General features: G+C 35.9%; 1 protein-coding gene across 2 annotated transcripts in view; it reads right to left on the bottom strand.

Moving 5' to 3' along the window:
• The window catches only part of FAM174B (family with sequence similarity 174 member B), a 54,817-nt gene that overhangs the window by 25,894 nt on the left and 6,934 nt on the right, over positions 1-21,989 (bottom strand). The window contains exon 2 of one of the 2 annotated variants that reach the window (XM_074234153.1): positions 11,149-11,280. In XM_074234153.1, the coding sequence (XP_074090254.1) occupies positions 11,149-11,280 (132 nt within the window). Of the gene's footprint in view, positions 1-11,136; positions 11,281-21,989 lie in introns of both variants that reach the window. The other variant, XM_074234152.1, reaches the window with a different exon arrangement.

A 21,989-nucleotide genomic window follows, 5' to 3' on the forward strand; every position in this document is an offset into this window, starting at 1 on the left:
AGATCTATGTTTCTCTCTCCCACCCCCAATACAACCCCCAAGGAAAAAGGCAGGTAAGTTCATGCACAGGTACATCAGTCATATTGAAAATTTTAAACATTGCCTATTTTTAATCACCTATCTATCTTTAGGGTCTCTCCCTGAACATAAATCCTGCACTATCAATTATTAGTTTGACATTTCAAAATTTCAAAACTCAGTAAGTCTAAATTGAATTCATCATCTTTCCCCCTAAACCTTCACCTCTTCTAAACTTCCCTGCTCCTGTGGAAAGCACCATCATTCTTGCAGGATCTGAAGTTCAAAATCTCAGTTTTATCCTCAACTCCTCATTCTTCCTCATCCCATAGAACCATTCCAGTACCAAATCATGCCATTTCAACTTTCATGGCACCTCTCTGGCATCCCACCCCTTCTCTAACATCACACAGCTACCTACTATCAGGTACTCATCACTTCTGATCTAGATGACTATTTTAAATCTCCTACCACTCCAATCCACCTTACACACAAAGTAATTCTCCTTAAATAGAGATCTGACCATGTGACTTCTCTACTCATTCAACTCCAGAGACTTCCTAATGCCTCTAGGATAAAATGTAAATTCTTCTGTTTAGATTTTAAACCCCAGCCTAACTTTGCAGTATCATTATTCCCCTTTCTGAACCCTACTATACAACTAAACTATATCTTTTCAGTGATCTTCCCACTCTTGAAATGGACTCTTTCTTTACCTCCACCTCAGAGTCCTTTTCTTCTTTTAAACTGCAGTTCACAAATTATATAAAGCCTTTCCTGATTCTCCAACTTCCAGTGCCTTCCCAAACTGCTTTGCATTTAACTACTCTGCATATATTTGTATTTATTAACTTTATATTTATGCCATATGACTTTTTAGATGTAATTGCTATCTTCCCCAATGGAATTTAAGATTCTTGCAAGCAAGAATTGGTTCATTTTTCCCTATCTATATCCCTAACTCCTAGCCCAGTGCTTGGCATAGTAAACACTTAATAAATACTTGTTGACTGATTGAATACCAACATAGGATTCTTCTTCCAAATACTGAGTCAAGAAATTTACAGTTGGCATGATTCTAGTATGTTAAGCCATATATAAACATACATATTTATATGAATGCCTACAAAAGAATGAGGTCTAGTGAATCTGAAAAGAAATGCTAACAATCAGAATTAGTTGTGCAAACGGCTCTAACAATGAAAATGGAAAAAGCATCAAGTGGAAACTGAATTCATTATAATTATTGTCATCAAGCTTGGTCCCAACAGTGGAGAAAAATGCACCTCCCTCCTTTCTTTGCAGAGGCTGGGTTGGATGGAGGGGGATCACAACCACATGGATGGAATATTCCACACGCTGTCAGAATCAATTAATTCAAGGACTGCTGTCACCTAACAGCTTATTCCTTTTTTTAAAATCTTTGCAAAAAAAAAAATTACTTCATGGGGAGGAGAGGAGGATAAATATATCTGGTAATAAAGTTGATATAAAAAACAAAAGATAACAATAAAAGTATTTTTAAGAGAAAAAGAATTATACAAATGTAATGCTTCACTACTGATAATGCTTCACTACTGTCTGTAGGTATTCAAATTTACTGCTTCCCAAATCTGAAACTGCTTCACGTGGAGGCTTCTACAGTGTTCATGGTGTTCAAGCTGTTCTGAACCTCTCCAATAGCTTGTACACTGTCTCTGTCCCTGTGTCCCTCATGCCTCTGTCTCTGTCTGTCTCTCTCCCCTATTGTTCTCTCCCCTACATACTCTTTCCCCATCCCATATATATACTCTTCATCCTCTCATTTTCTCTCCCATCTCTCCCCTACTCATATATACACATTTGCTCACATGTACATACACACACACACACACACAACCTCTCTACCTCACACAAACTCTCTCTTCTTCATACAAACTCTCTCTTCAATGCGGAATACAATTAAAGCACCTATTATGTGCATAGCCCTGAAAAGAACATTCCCAATCCTCAGAATTTGATTTCTATCTTATGGAATATAACATATGTATGTGTTTGCCTATATACATATATAAATAAATACATACATGTGTATGTGTGTATATTTATATATACATGTGTATAAATAGATATGTAAACAAAGAGCTCATAGATATTGTGTGTATGTTATGTATATAATACATAAGTATAAATAAGTCTATAAGTATAAATAAATATAAATAAAATTTGAATGTATATCAACAGAATTAGATATCATATATATATATATATATACATACATATATATTCACATATACATAAATCTATACTATATACATGGTAGGGTACGATAGAGCAAAAGAGAACTGCTAATAAAGTGTTTTAGGAAACTTTTAAGAGGAAGAGTATGTTTTCATCGTAGGCAAAGAGGAACGGAAGAGAGAGATTAGGAAGGAGAAATGTACTAAATTGAGCCTAGAAACAAGAGAAGATATCTGAGGAAGAAGAGCATTCCAGGGATAAGGAATAATTTGTGCATACAGAAAGAAAATAGATGGCATGTCAAGTTCAGTTTATAATCCAGTTTGGTTAGATATACAGCATAAGCAGAAGGAATGTGAAAAGGAAGGTTCAAAAAGAAGTTTGTTGTTAGATGGACCTTAAATGACAAACTAAGGAGTCTCTATTTTATCCTTTAGATAACAGAGCCACTGAAAGTTTTTGTATAAAGAAGTGAGGTAGTTAAACATGAAGATACAGATTATTTTGGCAGTTAGAGGTGACTCAGTTGAGTGCTAAGCCTAGAGCCAAGAAGACTCATCTTCCTGATTTCAAATCTGGCCTCAGACACTTATTAGTTGTGTGATCCTGGGCAAGTCATTTAACCTCATTTGCAATGAGGCCTTGAACAGGGTTATGACTATGTGAGTATACTGAAGAGAGGTATGTGAGAGAGGTTATAAAGTTAAAATTGTCTGGATTGAACTTGATATGAGGTTCGAGGGAGATGACTTATTCTCAGAAGGTTTTGAGTTTTAGGTGACTGGGAAAATTGAGTCTCGTCAACTAGAAAAGAGAAGTTACAAGAAAAGGAAGAATGGGGTGAGGAGAAAAGAGATAATGAAGAAGTTCAGTTACAGGTAAACTGATCTAGAGGTACAAGTAGGACATCCAAAGTATTGCAGCTCAGGGGAAAGACACATAGATAGTTCAGATCAATCGATCTACATGGCTTGGAGATATAGATCTAAAAAGATGTGATAACTGAATCATAAGCATCTACATGATTACCAAGGGTGAAAATGGAGAAAAAGAAGAAGAGAACAGAATCTGAGTGATGGGGAAAGCAAGTGACTAGGGAGTGATCAGATAGGAGGGAGAACCAACACAGAGCTGTATTACAGAAGTCAATGGAAAAGAAAGAGAACTTCAAGAGAAGTTGGAAAACAGCAAAGAGTGTTGGACAGAAAAAAAATAAGAATTGAGGAAAAATATGAGGATTGAGAAAAGGTCCTTAGATTTAGCAAGTGAGAGGTCACTGATTATCTTTTACAAATCATTCCAGCAAAATGATGCAATCGGAAGTCGCACTGCAGAGACCTTCTGGAAAGTAAATAATGGGTAAAAAGTAAAGGTAGCGGGTACAAATTATTCTTTCTAGGAGTGAGGAATGAAAATGACGAAAGATGTGTTACTAATAGAGTATAACAGTCAAAGACTTTGTTTTTTATTTTAACTCTTAATTTTTTTGAGTCTTAAAGTCACATGTTTGTGAAAAGCAGGAAAAACCATAGTGGACAGGGGTATATCATATGAATGGAATATATGAAACAGAGTTTTTATCCCAGTAAGTAAAAAAGTGAACTCATAGGCTGAGCTCACTAGGGTGGGAATAAAGTTGCGTACACAAAGTTTAGCAGCCATATTGAAAAATGTGGTAATAAGTAGAAAAAACTAAGACTATTGTGCAGAGGTGAAGGTACAATTGAGGTTAAATAATATAAATTCACAAGGGACCCTCTCAAAGAGGAACTCCTCCAGAAGTGCTCAACAGCTTGGGAATAGAAAGAATAAAGGAAAACTGGAGAAATATGGCAGCAACAATTATAGTGATACAATAGAAAGAACACTGAAATGAGAAGTCAACAGAAACTGAATTCAAGTGACTTTGGGCATGTTACCCTCTCTGGACTTTGGTTTCCTCAACTGTGAAATGAGGGAGAAATGGATTAGATGACTTCTAATATTTCTTCCACTTTTAGATCTATGATCTTAAGCCTATGCATATGAAATCAGATTTCAGAAAAATAAAACCCAAAGAGAAAAGAGTGCTGTTGCCTCAATATTCCCAAGCACCTCAACAGGAAATTTGTCTTACCATAGATATGAAGCAGTTGAGAACTTAAAAGATCCTTAGAAATCATCTAACTTAACCCACTTTTTATAAATCAATCGGTCAATAAACATTTATTTGGCACCAACTATGTATCAGGCTAAGCACCAAAGATACAAAAAGACATAAAAGATAGTCCCTGTACTCAAGGGACTCAAGGGAAAGACAGCATGCAAACAAATCAAGCAAGGGACAGAGAACTAAAGTAATTTGTTAATAACAGTACAGTGACTAGAATTTGGGTCTCCTGCCTCCCACTTTAACATCATGACTTTAATAGATTCAAAGTCACAGAGTCAGATAGTTCAAAGAGATCTTGTAGACCCATTCAACTCATACAGGAAAAGAATACCTTCCTTGCCTTGTGCAACAAGCAGGTTCAATACACAGAGGGGGAAAGAAGGAGTATTTCATTGCTTTTTGCTCACAAGAATGAATCCTATAGTCTGCTGTGAGTGTACAGCCAAACTTAATTCAAAACTGCATGTAAATTTAGGGGTTCAGGCAGAGGTAGATTATTAATATGATAATTTTCAGTCACAAGTACTTCTGTTAAAATCCTACAAGAGTGAACTTGAGAGACTGATAGACTTTCAGAGCAAGCAAGGAGCAAATTTGGAGAATGCCTTATATCCCATTCTACTTCCTTCCTTTAGGACTTGGCAGAAGTTAAGGGGTTATTTGGAATTCACCCTCTTCTTTGTCTCTTAGAATCCTTGGTTTACTTCAGGTACCACCTTCTAAATTAAGCCCTTCCTATTTCCCCAAAGATGGTGTTCCCCTTCTCAAATTATCTTGTGTTTACTTATCTGTTTAATGTTGGTGAATAGAAGATGCCCCCCGAGAGCAGAAAGTTCTGTTTTTCATTTTTGTCTTTTTACTCCCACACTGCTAGCTGGCGGCCTTATACAGGGAAGCATTAAATGTTTATTAAGAAAAAAGGTCCAATACACACTAAAATATTTATGCCACTTTGAGCAGGAGGAAACACCAGAATCAAAGTTGAAGCCCCTAGACTGGGGAACAATTAAACAAAATGGTAGCTGAATGCTATGAATTTTGTTGTGCTATAAGAAATGATAAATATGAAGAATTCTGAGGGCTGCAGGGAAATCTGATGCAGACCAAAATATGCATAGCTAAGAAAATAATATGCTCAATGAAAATAACAATGTAAAGGGAAACAACACAATGGAACACTATGTAATTATCATGACTAAGTTTGGCTTCAAAGAAAAAAAGACCCCTTTGCAGAGGTGGAGGATGCTATATTTGTGTAATGTAGCATATATTGTCAAATTTGGTTGATGTGTTATTTTCTGATTATTATTAATGGACAATTTTCCTTTGCTCCTTCTTTGTTACATAGAATGGTTCCTGAAAAAGAGAATAGGGAAAGATAAATTTGTGGGGAAGATGATATAAAAACATAAAATGTCAATATAAAATGTAACTATTGAATAAACTGAATAAATTTAATCCAATTTCTGCATTGTACAAATAAGGAAATTGTAGTTCAGAGGTTAAGTGACTTGTCCACAGTCCACTCCAAAGTTGAGCCTATAATTCTTCAGGAAGTCAATGTTCAAAGTTATGTATCAGATTAGGTCAAGATGAGAGGAGAAATCAAAGCTTACCCAAGGACTGCAAGAAAGAACTTACTGATTTTATAAAAGCCTTACTTTATGAATAAGTTAAATGTTGATACAATATGACCTATAAGAGTTTATGTTAACACTATATTCTGGACAGGTCTAATTCAGGCCAGACTTGTGATTCACTCATAGATTTCCAATGCAATGAGACACTCATGGCCCATAAAACGCAATAAAAGAGACTTTACTAGAATGAAGTTAAAAAAGAATATTTCCTAAAGTTAAAAAGGATACTAATGCAGATAAAATACTACTGCTCTCAACCTCTGTGGTTTCCATGGCAATCAGCAATGATAGGTTAGAAAGCTGTCCCTGTGGGTCAATAGAAATCCCACAAAACCTCAGAACTAACTTTCGATAGGCTGGGCTTTTATATATCTAAGGAGGCAAAGGAAGCAAAGGGACTCCCTAACAGACTTTCCTAAAAGAACTAGTCTAATCTGTACAAAACTGGTTCCATTGCTCTTATGGACTAGCAACACCATTTGTGGGGGCAAAACCTGGAGAAAAAAAAATAGGAACCTATTGATTGGGGAATAAGGAACCCAATTGTGATACATGTACGCAATGGAATAGTATCATGTCATACAAAAAAAATTATGAATAATTCTAAGAAATATAGGATGACATATAAATGAATGGAGAGTGAATTATGCAGAACTTGAAAAAATTCTATGTAGTAAATAAAACAATGTAAAGGGAAAAACAAATCAATTGATCATTGCATGATTATAATGACCAAGCATGGTCCTGAAAGAAGACCATAGTTAGGTAATACTGCATATATGTCAGACTGATGTCTTGGCTGGATTTGCCAAATTTTATGTTTATTTTTTTAATCTTTGTTTCAAGGGAAAGTTTGATAGGTAGGGGACTAAAAGCAGCATATTAAAAATTAATATGGCATAAGAACAAAAAGGATCCATGAAATGTTAGAAATTATATATTTAGTATTTATGAATATTAATCATCAACATTTTAAGTTTAAGCCTAGGTTGAGATAAACAGACCCTCTTTGAAGCTGAGGCAGAAATTACAAATGATCAAACTGGGAAAAAATCATTTTCCTGTCATCAAAAGGCACTCTAGCTTCCCATGAAGTAACTAGTCATTCAGTCCTCTTCTAGGATTCTAGAAGTCATTATTTCAAACCTTCATTAATTAATGACTTAAAAACTATTTCCACATTTATCCCTATCCCCCAAGTATCAGTGATGATGCTCTACTAATGTCAGCAATACAACCCTCAAAAGATTATTATGGTTTAGGCTTCTGTCAGGACAGGCATAGGAGTGGAAATGAAGTCTTCTTAGCAAGGCCATTAATGAGACTAAACAGTCATCACATCAACCCACTTTAATTTGTGCAGCACCAGCAGAAAAACACCCAAACAGACTCTGTTCTTCCATTGCTTGGTGCAAGATGTCTTTTTTTATCCCATTTCTGGTATTTTGGTCTAATTCATATCAATCCTAGTCCATGCTCCAGGGTACTCCAGACCAAAAACTGTACAAGAAAATCATTTCTTGGACCCACAAGAGGTTAAGCACATTCCCTGGCATGCCAGTGGAAAACTCAACAGCTTCTCATCATATTCATACAGCCAGACACCCCGGAGAGGATGGGAAGGTGAGTATTTCTAGAATTGGACCCATCCCCCTCCCTCTGCATTCCTCCCATGACTCCACAAGGAACATTTTATTTTTAAACATGCACAAGTTCTTTTGCCAGGAGGGAGGAGAGGGCTGGAGGCTGTGGCAAAAGAAGTAACAGAAATGACTTGTTCTCCTATCAGCATCAGTGTGTGCTACAGTTGTCAAAATGGCAAATGTTCCCTGTCAGATAAATGAGCACCAGAGTCAAGATAGAAAGATATAGTTCAACAAGCATTTATTAAATACTATGAGCCTGGCATGATGCTTGGAGTAGACTTGGGGATAACCAAAAAAAAATCAAAACACTCCCTGCTTTCAAGGAATTTACACACTATTGGAGAGAAATAACCGAAAAACAGGTAAGTAAATTTAAAAGTGCATTCCAAGTCATTGGGGAGCAAGGATTACACCAACAGTTGGGGCCAGGGCCTCTTGCAGATGGTAGCAAAAACAGATAGAGCCCTCAGTCTGGAGTCAGGAAGACTCTGGGCAAATCACTTAACTACTGTTTGCTTCAGTTTCCTCAACTGTAAAATGAGGATAACAACAGCACTGATCTTTACAGGGTTGTTATTTTTTAAGTGCCTTAGCCAGGCTAGGTCTTTTCATTGATCTTTAAAAAATGTTTGCTTCCTTCCTTCCTTGTAAGAGCTGACACTTGAGCTAAGCCTTTTAGAGGAAGAGAGTCTAGGGTGGTGGGTAATAGAGGTGAGAAGGGAGAGCATTCCAGAAAAAGGGATGATCTGTACAAGGCCACAGGAAGAGAGATGTGGAATGTGGTATCCAGGGAAATGCAGAGTGGGCCACAGTGGCTGGAACCGAGAGTGTACGAGATGCTCAAGGAGTGGCCTGAAGGACTTTGCAGAAGTCTAACCCACCATAAATTAGAGCTCAGAGCCCCAGCTCCATGGAGTACAAGTGGGCTACAGCATAGGACCAATATCGACCTGTACTCAGAAAATAAATCAGTGTACCTGTAGCTGTATACAGTCCACTCAATCAAACCCTCAAAAAATTAAGGTCATAATCTCTTGTAACATGCAGCAATTTTAATTCCTTCGGAGTGACTCAAGCAGGCTTATCCACCTTTCAATCAGCTGGCTTTTTAGCTAATGAGAGTTGGAAACATGTGTTTCTGAAGGAATAGCCTCAGATTTGACCGTAAAAATTAAAGATTTTTATCTCATTGGTTAGAATGTCCTGGGGGGAAGGGGAGGGAGTAAGGGGGAAAGGGGGAAGAAAGGGAGGATGAATCTAGAGACAAGCTTGTCTACCTTCTCCTTTCGTAATCAAATTTCCAACCTGGCAGAAAACCTCAGGAAAATTAAACCTGCCTTTACCCTCACAGCAGGATATCAGTCACATGGTGTTACCATAAGAACTGTGTGTGCAATAATCCTCAGATTATTGTCCTGGTACTGAAAACATGACTTCCTTTCTCCCGCTGTGCAAAAGGGCAGGTGGACTATCATGTGCTGAAAGCATCAAGACACAAGGTCATGACTCAGTCACATTTCCAATATTAAATGTAGCTTTTTCTAAGAGGAAGCCCAAGGACCAGGGATGAATTATGACTAGATAGGAAATAAAAGAATTACTTTTTTCCATATTTAGTCACAAGGTTGTTCTGATTTTGCTCTATCTTAAAAGGCACCTGTCTTTGAAATAAAAAAGTCAACTCCATTTTATTCAGCAGCTCTCTATTCTCTGACCATTAAAACAAGATTACTAGAGAAGTTCCCCTCCAAAATTAATCTAATCATCATATGCAAAAAATGAAAGTGGATGAAAAAATGTATGTTGCCCAGGCATAGCATGCAGGTACATAGGGTCAAATTTAGCTTATCAATCTAGGGCCGAGGAATATTGTGAAGGGAGTATTGGAATAGAAGGAGGAGATGTAAGAAATCACAAACTTTCCACTGCCACACCTGACCATTTCTCAAAAGACAAAAACTTCTACTGATACTATATGACTGTGAATGATGTTATGCTCTCAGAAGAATTTCTTAAAATTTTAGATAACCTAAAAGTAACAAGAAAATACTTCAAAGTTATAGGAAGACACATTACTGAAAATAGTTATGATTAGAAAAAAGGAGCAGGGAATGTCACAAACAAAAATAAGAATTGGCCATCCTGAGTGGTATACTAGAACCCCCAAGATATTAAAATAAAAAGAGGAAACCCTTCACAAAAGGAGATTCTTGTGAATATATGAACAAGAATCACACAAAGTGGATGAGAAATCTTAAGAGGCCTGAGATTTCCTCAGATAAATTTCAGTGACTACCTATCCCCTTAAAGACTGACATTTTAAGGTCTATATAGCTTTAGCCCATCATTCCAGACATGTTAAATTACCTCCCATTACACATTTTATTCAAACTGAACTATTTGCTATTCCCTGAATTCAGTGTTCCATCTCCTACCTCCAAATCTTTGCACAGATCACCCTACATGCACTCCTCTTCTATCTCTCAACTTCCTTCAGGGTACAATCTAAATTCTACCCCCTACAGGAGGAAGTTTCTGATCTTCTCAGATATTGGTACCTCCCCTTCTTTGCCTGGCTTCATGAATCTAATATCCAGAAGCTGCAGGAAGGCAGTTTTTCAATTTTGTCTTTATGTCTCTATGGCCTAGCTTTGTGTATTCTTTATACAGAGCATACACTTAATAAATGTTTATTTGGCCTGGGAATCAGGAGACTTTGGACCCTGTCCCAGCTTTCAATATGTAATAATTATGTGCCATTGATCACTTAAACTTTCTGTGCCTCACCTTCCTCATCTGTAAAAGAAGGACTTCAGACTAGACTTAGATGACTTCTTAAAATACTTCCCAACTCAAGGAATCTATCTATTCTGAAGTATTCCAGGAGGGTAAGAAGAACTTAAAAGGTACAAAAGGTACAAAAATGTCATTTGGATTTTGTTTGGATTTACTGAAGAAGCATCCCTGTGTTTCAAGCTTGACAAGACAACAAACTCTTTTCTATGCATTAATCTATCTTCTGACCTTCTGGCAGACTGGTAGAAATTTATATAATCATCTTACACTAGGGCAGTTGCATGAGAAACAAGAGCTGGAGATGATTATTTTAGACCCAGCTCCTATGATTTCCTCACTTGGATCAAATTTCTCAGTTTATCCATTTCTCAATTTGGAAAGCAGTAGAGCAGAAGGGGATGAGAAATGAATGTTAGTTTAAAGGACAAAACAAGAGGCTGCATATACTCTCCACTCTTTCGGTATTCCATTAAGAGATATATATTATCATAAATGGGATTCCTCAAGCAGGAACTTACAGAAAGAAGAAGTACAGAAAGAATAGGTTTTGCTACAGGTTACTTTCAAGAGTCTGACATATAGGAGCATAAAATACAGATCATTATATTGACCCAAACAGTAGAAGTCAAGAAGGAGGCCTTTACCAGAGTTACTGATAGTGTACCTGTAAATATACCTGTATTTGACATCAAAAACTGTTGAGTCTTCCTCATCATCATCTTCTTCATTTAAAGGAGTCATTTCTACTCTCTCTGCTGGAGTGGTAATGATATCATATTTCCGTGTCTTCTTTATTCTCTTTCCAGACCTAGGAGGGGGAAAAAAAAATACTTATAGAACAGAGAAAGAAAAGAAAGAGGTTGACCTGGCCTTTACCTCAGTCTGCAAAGGTAATGGACTTATTATAGCTCTCTGAGGCAGAAGACCAATTCCCATTGTATTCTTTTCTCTTGAAATGGCAACCGAGCTCATTCTCAGGATCCTGGTTTCTTATAAATCACATCATTCCAGTATAATCTTTCTGCTTATAACATCCTAGTCACTATTCCTCCCAAGGGCCACCACCAACATGCCATCTTCTGACTGTGTTAATTAAAGGTACTGAATCACTGGAGGTCTTGGGGGCAATCTGCTAACCAAACAGGATTAAGGAAGAAATACTATCTCTACAGAATCAGAGGAAATGAGAAGGAAATTTGGAGATTCAAGTCTATAAAATGTTATTTTATAGCATACTGACCAACCATTGAGATATGGTAGAAAGTTTGAAACCAATGATCTCTGCTCTACCCCTAAATTATCATTCTGCCCAACTTGAGGAACTGTCAATCAACACTATGATATATTAGGGGGCAATAGAACATTCATTGGACCAGAGTTCTTTGGCTCTACCACAGTTAGCCATGTGATCTTGAATAAATCACATCACCTCTGCAGGGCATCAGGTTTCTCCTTAATAAAAATAAAAGAGCTGGGTAACAAAACCTCTAAGTTTTCTTCCAGTTTGGTGATACTCTAAGAACATGAAACAATCAAAGACACCCAACCTCGGCATTTTTCTTAAAAGTATGGAAAACATTCCTTGGGTTAAGCTCTATACTGATGCCTCCACATGATATAAAACAGACTATAAGTCTTTAAGACTATGCTAATAGAAAAACTATCACATTGTAAGATTTTGAGTTTTGACCCAGTGCATAACCTTATCATCTTAAGATTAATCAGAGTGGCTAAATTCAAAGAACTTCATCACCAGGAATTTGCCTAGTAAGTGATAATAAATCTTAGTTTTGGATTTGTTTGTTTTTTTCCAAAGCAATGGCATTAAGTGACTTGCCCAAAGTCATACAACTTGGTAATTATTAACTGTTTAGGGCAAGATTTGAACTCAGATCCTCCTGACTCCAGGGCAGTGCTCTACCCACTGCACCACCTGGCTAGCTCATGATAATAAATCTTTTTGGCCACAGCAACTTACCAAGATTACCAAGAGGAAACCTAGTTCCTTGCATTCAAAAACTTTAATAAAACAAGTGTTCGCATTTACAAAATTTGTTGTTGCTCAGATGCTTTTCAATCATATCTGACTCTTAGAATTTTCTTGGCAAAGATACTGAAGTGGTTTGTCACTTTGTTTTTCAGCTCATTTTACATGATGAAACAGTAACTAGGGTTAAGTGACTTGCCCAGGGGCAATGCCTGAGGCCAGTTTTGAACTTAGACCGTCTTCCTGATTTCAGGCTCAGCATTCTATCCACCATACCACCTAGCTGCCCATTTACAAAATTATGGCTCACCAAATTCCCTAAAACATTAAATGTGTTGGCATAGAACCAATCCCTTCTTAGTTAAATTTAAAATTCTGAGATTAGAACTGAATTTCCTCCTCTATTGATGAGTCACCATAGGATTGCTCACAATTGCTTCTCTAATGGGACTTTCCCTTCTATTTTCTTTTCAAAAAAAGGGATGAGGGTTCACTTAGTTTAAAATAGTCAAGGATATAGACAAGTCTACAAATTATGCACCTTTCAAACAAAAGAAGCATGTTTTAATATCATAAGTCATGGCACCTTTCTCACATAGCTCTGAGGCACACCATGTTACAATCAGAATTTTGAACACATAGCAAAGTGGCCAATTATAGCTGAAAGTCAGAAGGATACTCCCAGGGCAGTATTAAGGAAATCCCAAAAGCATGAATTTTGGGAATCTGTTTTTACACAAAAGACAAGCTAAGTATACTTTAGATAAGACTCTTTATCAAATTCTCCAAATAGAAGAGCATAAAACTGTCTTTTTGTATGCAAACCACTACCAGAAAACAATGATATATATGATATGTATCTTAGAAACCATGTTCAATGAATATGCAAGATGAGCTATGTGTTTTAAACAAATTCATGTGATCAGTATGAAGATGATTTATGATGACAGTGAGTTACTGTTATAAACTTTCACCTAGGGAAAGAAGAGGGTTCCTATGGGCCACTAATGGAGAAAGGTTGCATAGTTTTCTGTCTCAACCATTTAGCTAAGACAATTTCTGAAAAAATAGACTACACAGCTGGTAAATTCATGTTGTATCCTGGAAAAAGATTAATAATTGTCAACTTTTCATTTATTACTACCTTTCTCCAGACATACTTTTACATATGGGTGATTTTATGTAATCACTTATAAGTAAAACACATATGAAAATTCAAACTAAAGTATGAAAATGTTTACCTCCCAACTATGCCCAGGCTGATGAATGGACAGTACAACATGTTTGTCCATTAGTAGGGATATCTTAAGACAGGAAGAAAACAAACTAGGCCTAGAAATGAGCAGGTAGAAAAGAATATCATGAGAGCATTTAGAAAATATAGCAATGTTTTCAGTGATCCTAAATGGTTCATTTCCATCAAAGTCCATCTCTTTCACGACAATAATCATCTGCTGTTGCTATATGGTCGCCAATTATGTAAAAACACAATCTGGGAAGAATAAAACTTGCAGGTGACCCAAAAAGCAATGGAAATAATGAGATAGCTATGCACAATGAGATAGGTACATTGTCAGTGAAAGATGCCAGAAAAAGAGACATTCTGGGCATATATGACCAAGTCATTTAGGCAGCAAGACTGAGCCAATAACTGGGCAATCCAAATAGTGCAAGGTATCTCTAAGCTATTAGAAGAGCCAAAAAAAAAAAGAGCCAAAAAAAGAGCTCTGGCATGAGGTGTAATTCTTTTATGAAGCATTTATGAAAAGACATGGAGGAAAATTGCATAAAATGAGAATGCTATAGACTGGTGGAAAAGATACCCACACTGATGAGATTTTTCTAAGTAAATAAAGATTAGGATGTGATTATTCACTATACCAAAGTATTTTTTATCAAAAAAAAATTCACTATACAATTGCATTAAAACTGCAAATAACACCAGGTATATTTATGCAAAATTATTAAGAGGTACACCTATTTCATAAATTTGCACTGTTGCACTGATGTGTTCCATGTGGGAAAGAGAAGGCTAGCAGGGATCCACAAAATTGACAATATTTAAATATTCTAAATAGTCCATAAAATATTTAAAGTAAGTCTTGGTTTAAGGATTTTAGAACTAGAAGTTCCTTTTAAGATTATCTAGTCCAATCCTCCTTTTAAACATGAGGAAATAATGACAGGGAGGCTAAGTGACATACCCAGGGTCACAAGGTGGTAAATAATGATGCCAGAATTTGAACTCGCAATCTTGGATTTCAAACTCAACATTCTTTCTTCTATTACATCACACAATCTTGAGATTTGAGCATACCTGACTTACATTCTTAGATTTTCTGTCATTTTTCACTTTCAGAATCACAACCTCAGTTTTGAGTCTAAGTTCAAACAGTGCACAGAATCAATATTGAACAAGCTCAGAAGGGAATAAGAGAGGAACAGAGAACAGAGTTACAGAGGAGCAAGTGGTCCAAAGAGATAATGTTTTTATTGGGGGTAAGGGGAAATAAGTATATGACCAGTGATTGTTAACTCAAATGTATAGATGATAAGGCCATATTATATTTCCTCTTTCTTTCAAATAGGTGATAATTCCAAAATCTTTTAGTTCCAAGCAAAAAAAAAAAAAAATCTTTAGGTGAGTTAAAACCTCTAATTACTCTTACAATAATGTTTTGAAAGATCTATTTTTATAGATGGATAAACTCCAATAGGCTACCCTTCAAATGCACTTGGCCCTTATACCTAGAATGACCTATACCTGTTGAATTCCTCCCTTTAATCCTTTAATAATAGCAGTAATAGTAGTAATAATAATAATAATAATAATAATAATAGCAGCAACTAAAATGCTTATATAATGTTTACTATTTGTCAGACACTGAATTAGATATTTTACCCATTTTGAGATAATTTAAGCCCTACCAATCATTTAATTAACTATAAATTATTTTTACCAAAAATGTCCATTTATTATTTCATTTGATCCTTTAAATAGTACAATAAAAAAATGCCACTTGGTCCAGAAAACCTTTCCTGATTTCCACCATTCCTAACAAAATCCTCCTTGAACCTTTCTTTGTACTTTATATTGTACTTCTCAGATATGGTGTTATATAAAAGCAGCTCTGTGTCACATTTCCTCCTACTCCTCTTTGATGGGAAGGATTAGTCCTGCCTTTTTGGTGTCCCTAGCACTTACCATGGTGCCCAGTTTTAAGATCCATGAAAACAGGGACAAAGTCCCCTCTAATTGTGACTCTTCCTCCTCTGCCACCATCATTCAATACCTAACCTCCAAGCAAAAAATTTAATAAAGTAAGTCAAGAGAATGATAAGAAAAGATGCTAAAGTAAGGATCCTTAAAATTTACTAGATACCTAATTTCTAACCTCCAAAATCAAGATACTAACATCCTCCTATCTTCGTGCTGTATTATACTGGAAAGTCTGCCTTAGGAGCCTCCTTCTGGACTTTCAGAATTATTCCTAGATTTCTCAAAAGAACAAAAAGTCAATACTACCTCCTCAATGCTACAACATCCCATTGGTTTGGGGAAACTTGCTCCCAAATCAAGTCTGAAAATAAGTCTTTAAGCTTCAAAAGAACATGTAGATCTTAGGAACTGGGTAGGAATAACAAGGCTCAAGAAAGAAGAATTTTTAGCATCCAGAGAGCCTAATAATTGATGTCATGGTCTAGCCAGGAATCATATGCACTTCCTCATATTTTTGAAGCATCACATGAAGAAAATTCAGAGTCCCACTGAATGACTACACTTGGAACTTCATATCTATTTGAGTAAATGGCCCCTAGGTAAAACTACTGCTAACCTCAGAACAAAGGGTTTCAAAAAAAAAAATCTCTAAATTTATCACTGAGGAGATTCCTCAAAGGCAAGGCTATGGGAAAGTACAAAGTGCCTAAGACAAAAGTCTAAACTGACTTTCCTCCTCAATTAATTTCCCAGTCACAACACTCAATAAAACCATCTGCAAAGCTGTAATAATGTCCCTAAACATTTACTAAGTCCACAGGAGAATCTAAGGGAAAGAAACATCAAGGGCTTGAAAAGTCACTACCTGTAGAGCCAGCTCTTTCTAAGCATGCTGCCTCTATTAAGAGAATAATTTAAAACTCTGAAAATTATCCCAGCGGCCATTAGAAAAAGCCCTCATGCGTGATTTATACAACAATTTTGATGTAATGAACTTTAGAAATCACATTTCTAACCACCGATTCTCCCAAACGTCAGAGAAAGGAAGCAATTTTTATGCTGTTCAACTGTCCTGGGTGTTAATAAGGTGAAACTGAAACTTGTGAAGTCTTTAATGACATCTAGACAAGTTCTTGCCTGTGGCTCAACTGGAGGTAATGTCAAATAAGGGGTGAAAATAGAAGTAGGATTGAAAGACCATATAGAAAAACATGCCATGTACTGGCAAAGTCCAGATTCTTGTACCATATTTCTCAAATTAAAAATATATATTTTTTCCCCCAAGCAGCTGGCTGCCAATTAGAAGAGAGGAAAGGAAAAGAGGGCCTAGTTCAACCCCAGTCTTACAAAGAGACCCAAAGAAGCTTCCAATAAAACATCTCAGCACAAAAGATGGTCCTAACTTGATTTTGTTAAGCCAGATTGTACCACTCTAGAATATCCTTAACAACTAAAACAAGATGGTGCCTGTACCTGGTCATCTTGTAACCAACCTCACCAATTTTCAAAATCTTCCTAATTTCCTGAATAGTTCTATAATCTATTAGAGTTCACCAGTGGATAGGAAGTCACTCACAGATCAGCAAAATTTAGGTATGTTAATAGTGAAGATGAGCTAGAAAAGTAGGGAAAGGAACAACTAGAAGCTCTCTGGTCCACCTGATGTGATTTTTTAACAAAAAATTAAAGAGCAGAAATGAAGTACAAGATTGGCAGATGATGCTAGATAAAACTCATTTGTACAAAGTTATGATGATGAGATTTAGGATTTATCTTTGTTTCCATTTCAATTCAAGTCTCTCTCCTGAAATTTCTCGCCTCTTGATTTTAATAATAACAATAGTAATAACTAGACCTAACATTTATATAGTGCTTATTATGTACTGTGCTTTACAAATATTATCTCATTTGATCCACACAACAACCTTGAGAGATAGGCAATAATTATTATACCCATTTTACAAATGAGAAAATAGAGACAAAAGATTAAGTGACTTGCCAAGGGTCACACAGCTAGTATTTAAGACTGCATTTAAACTCAAATCTTCCAATTACAGAGTTCTGTTCACTGTGCCATCTAGCTGCCCACAAAGAATTTTATTAGGAAACTAATGTACACTCTTCACATTTGTATCACTTAAAATTGTTATTTATCATAGCTCATGTCACAATTTAATCTTTACTGGGCCACAAAACTCATAAAAGGGTGCACAAACCAAGGCAAAAATAGAAAATAAATAATTTTTTAAAAAATTAAAAAAGAAAAAGAAAATATAACACGAAGTGAAATGAAAATATAGCTTTCACATTTGAAGCTTAAGTTCTCTGTGTCATTACTAATTTAAAATGACACAATTTGGGGCAGCTTTGTTTTCCCAGTAGAAAGAGCATTGGCTTTGGAGTCAGGAGGATGTGAATTCAAATCTGACCTCAGAGAACTTAAGCAAGTCATTTAAGCCCATTTCCTTGCAAAAACAAAAATAAATAAATAAAATGTCACAATTTCATTTTAAGAAAATCTATGAAAAGAGAAGAATTTTTATAAGCTAGAATCGTGTTCAAGAGCTAACATTTATGATCTATATGATCTTAGCTTCATCACTTAACCTCTCTAGGGGGTTTCCTACATCTTTAAAATAAGTGTCCTCAATTATTTCTAAGATTCATTCTAATTCTAAAATCCTATAAATAATATAGGAATTTTTAAATTACAAGAAGGGGTCAGGAAACCAATTTATAAGTTAACCAATCCAGAAAATGGACCTCTTTATAAATACAACCAAGTGTTTAGTTTGTATGTGTCTGAAACTATATTCTGAGGTGAGATATTTATGGAACTGGGATAGAAGTTATTTTCAACTTCTCTAAAAACCAGCTGAATGAATTTTGACAAATTGATCAGTCAGTCTAAGTCTCAATTTCTTTATCTGCCAAATGGGAATAAATTTTGCCCTAAGTCTATTTGACAAGACTAAGAGCTCAAATGCTCTAGAGTTCATGAAATCTTTCATCATCTCTACCTCCTTAGAAATCATGGACTCACAATTTCAGAGCCAGAAATTGTCTTAGAAGCCATCTAATACAATCCCCCTTCAGTTCCCTAAATATTTGTCATCAGGATCACTTAAATTGCAATATAGTAATATTTTTATTGTGTCATATCTCTTCCATTAGACTATAAATTCATGCATGGAGGACAGGGATCTCATCATTCTATCCCCAAACTTTATAGTTTACCAGTGTCTTCTCACAATGGACATTTAATATTTGCATAGTTGATACTTGATATTCATTGAATTAATAATAGATACAAGCATTCTGAAAAGGCATAAATAATTATAAAAAATGTAAAGCATAATTACTCATTATAATTAATGCTTAATTGTTACTAGGATGACAAGTTTATAATAAAACTTAAAATACTATACTGCCCCAAAAGAGGAAAGAGAAAATTCTTAAGTACTACAGATCTTAGAATCAAAAACTATAAACACTGGGGCCAAATATTTCTACCTGCTGATGTGACTGTGTAAGTAAAGCTTTAGAAATGAGAAAAGAGTAAAGTAGAATAGGAAGCTATTTAACACTATAACAACAATCACTTGGCTTGTTACTGGATGCTACTAGCAATCAATAAGAAACTGAAGATGACTGTAAAAGTAGTGACCACTTTCAAAAGGTGTTAATCACTTTCTTCTTTATCTAGACTCTACCATTTTACCTTAACCAGATTAAAGCCAGATTGGAAGAACAGGTCACTTTGCTGGGACTTTTCAACTCACTGCCTGTGACAATGAGGAAGAGCAATGCCTGTGACTGGAATGTCACAGCTCACTTCAGTGTCAAACCCAACATGTTCATTCCCTGTACACTTGATAAGGAGAGGAAAAAATATCTCCAGATTATGCTGCTCAAGAAATAATTTGTTACTATAATCAGATTTTCTAGGGCAGCTGTCAGTATTGTTCTGATGAAAACACTAACAAAGATCTGAGACTCCAACAAAATACACAAAAGGAACCTTTAGGACTATAATGAAAAGTGAGTTGATTGCTAGCCAGCAAATTCAATAGGATGCCTTAAGTAGATTACATTCAACTACAAAGGCATTATTACTAAAAGAACATAAATTTCCCTATTATTAAACTTATTTACATTTTCAGCTTTGGTATCAGACCTCCTTATTGGATCTTCTTCCTATCCTAGGGGTTGTGGAAGAAAGACAAGGAACAATTAAGCCATAACTACTCCCCAGCAAAACAAGCAAGAGACAAGAAAGAGGTTTCTCCAGAATTCTACAGATCTATCTACATTTTCATAATTTAAGGAAGAAACTGTCTTCTTAGAGCAATTTGTAGGCATGTAAGTTCTCTGCAAAATTAGTGAATAAGATGAATTACTCAAATGGATTTGGAAGTCAGAAAGGTCAAGGTTCAAATCTCACTCCTAACACTTCTCTATATGATCCTGAGCAAACCTCTTAACCACTCAGAGCTTTTGGCTTTCTCATCTGCATTTCCTCACCATAAGGGGTTTTTGTGAGGCTCAAATGAAATAATGTATGTAAGTCACTTTGTAAAACTACAGAGATGTTCATTACACAATGCTAGGAGTCAGGAACACCTGAGTTCTATAATACCCCAACATTTATGAATCTTGTGCTGTGAGCAAGTAAATTAATCTCTCAGTAACCCCAGGTAATCTATTCTTTTGATACTGGTAAAGGCAGTTTTCACCTAGTATTCTATACACCAGGGAAATTGCAGGCCCACACTCCCTCTCCATACACATAAAAATGGTGTTACATGACATTAATCTTTAAGAATTATTTCAGGGGTGGCTAGGTGGCACAGTGGATAAAGCACCAGCCCTGGAGTCAGGAGTACCTGGGTTCAAATCCGACCTCAGACACTTAATAATTACCTAGCTGTGTGGCCTTGGGCAAGCCACTTAACCCCATTTGCCTTGCAAAATCCTAAAAAAAAAAATTATTTCAAAAAGGATACCAAGAAAACTTTTATGCTTCAAAATCATCCTAGATAACAAAAATTGCCTTGTTTACAACTATATGCACTAAAATTACTACCCTCAAATCATATCCGTTACCATTTAACCTTTTTTTTGGAGTAGGAAGGGGGAATGGGGAGGGAGGATTAAAATCTCAGATTATCTTTGCAACACACACACACACACACACACACACACACACACACACACACACACACATATATTCCTCTCCTTCCTTTAACTTTTGGGAAGGCAGATCTTCATTTGTACCATTAATCTTCCAGAAAGCAACTTCTCAGCATTCTCATGAAATCTCATCATCATGCCAGGTCTTTGTGACCCTCTTTGTTTAATCTGTTAGAGGAGTCATGGGGTAAAGAGTGACATCAATTTCTGCTAGACAAGTTTCTCCAGGTTTGCACGTGTGTTTATAAAGGGCTGAGTACTATTTATTTTTATCATTCGTCCAACAAATTAGGATGAGAGAATGAGAAAGTCATTTTCAAGAGAATTTATAAAAAGCAGAGTTATACTTTGTCACAGACATCCTTATCTCTAACAAAATCATAACCTATCAGCTTCCATTATGTAGCAGTCTTACTATATGCAATTAGGATGCTTCATTCTTGTGAATATGTAAGTGGGGAAAAATACCAATAGGGAAGCTTTCTTTAACAAAGGTACCTGTTTTGGAATTTCATCTTAAAAAGTTTTCTGGGACATTGAGAGATTAAGTAACCTGTCACACAGGCATATGTTTTAGTGATAGGACTTGAGAACATGGGTCTTCCTGATTCCAAGACCAGTTCTCTATCAATTATGACCAACATACTACCTTGACCCTTTATAACAAACTGGACAGCAAAATAGAAATTATTATAGAAATATCTTTACCATCAACCTGCTTTTTTTTACTCTATCACCAATTCTGTGAAAAGCCTTGAACTCTTCACCCTCTTCTCTTCTCACATTTGAAGATTTCATACTTTCTCATTCTTCTACTATCACCTCCAAGCTATTATGGGAAGATATGGAAGAGTACTGAATTTTAGATCAGGAAATGCATTCAAATTCTAGCTCTAATGCTTACTACTTGTATGGTCTTTGAAGTCACTTAACCACTATGGGTCTGTTTCTTAAACTATTAAAAAATTTTAAAAAATCCTAGATTATCCAAAGGTTGATTCTGATATAAATTTATGTTTCTATGAAATTATCCATCTCCATCCCTTCTGTCTTCTAGCTGCAGTCTCATATTCCCCAAATATCTGCTCTACACTTCCAATGACTTCAAAATCAAACC

Source organism: Macrotis lagotis, chromosome 4 (assembly GCF_037893015.1).
Source record: "Macrotis lagotis isolate mMagLag1 chromosome 4, bilby.v1.9.chrom.fasta, whole genome shotgun sequence".
Taxonomy (NCBI): domain Eukaryota; kingdom Metazoa; phylum Chordata; class Mammalia; order Peramelemorphia; family Peramelidae; genus Macrotis; species Macrotis lagotis.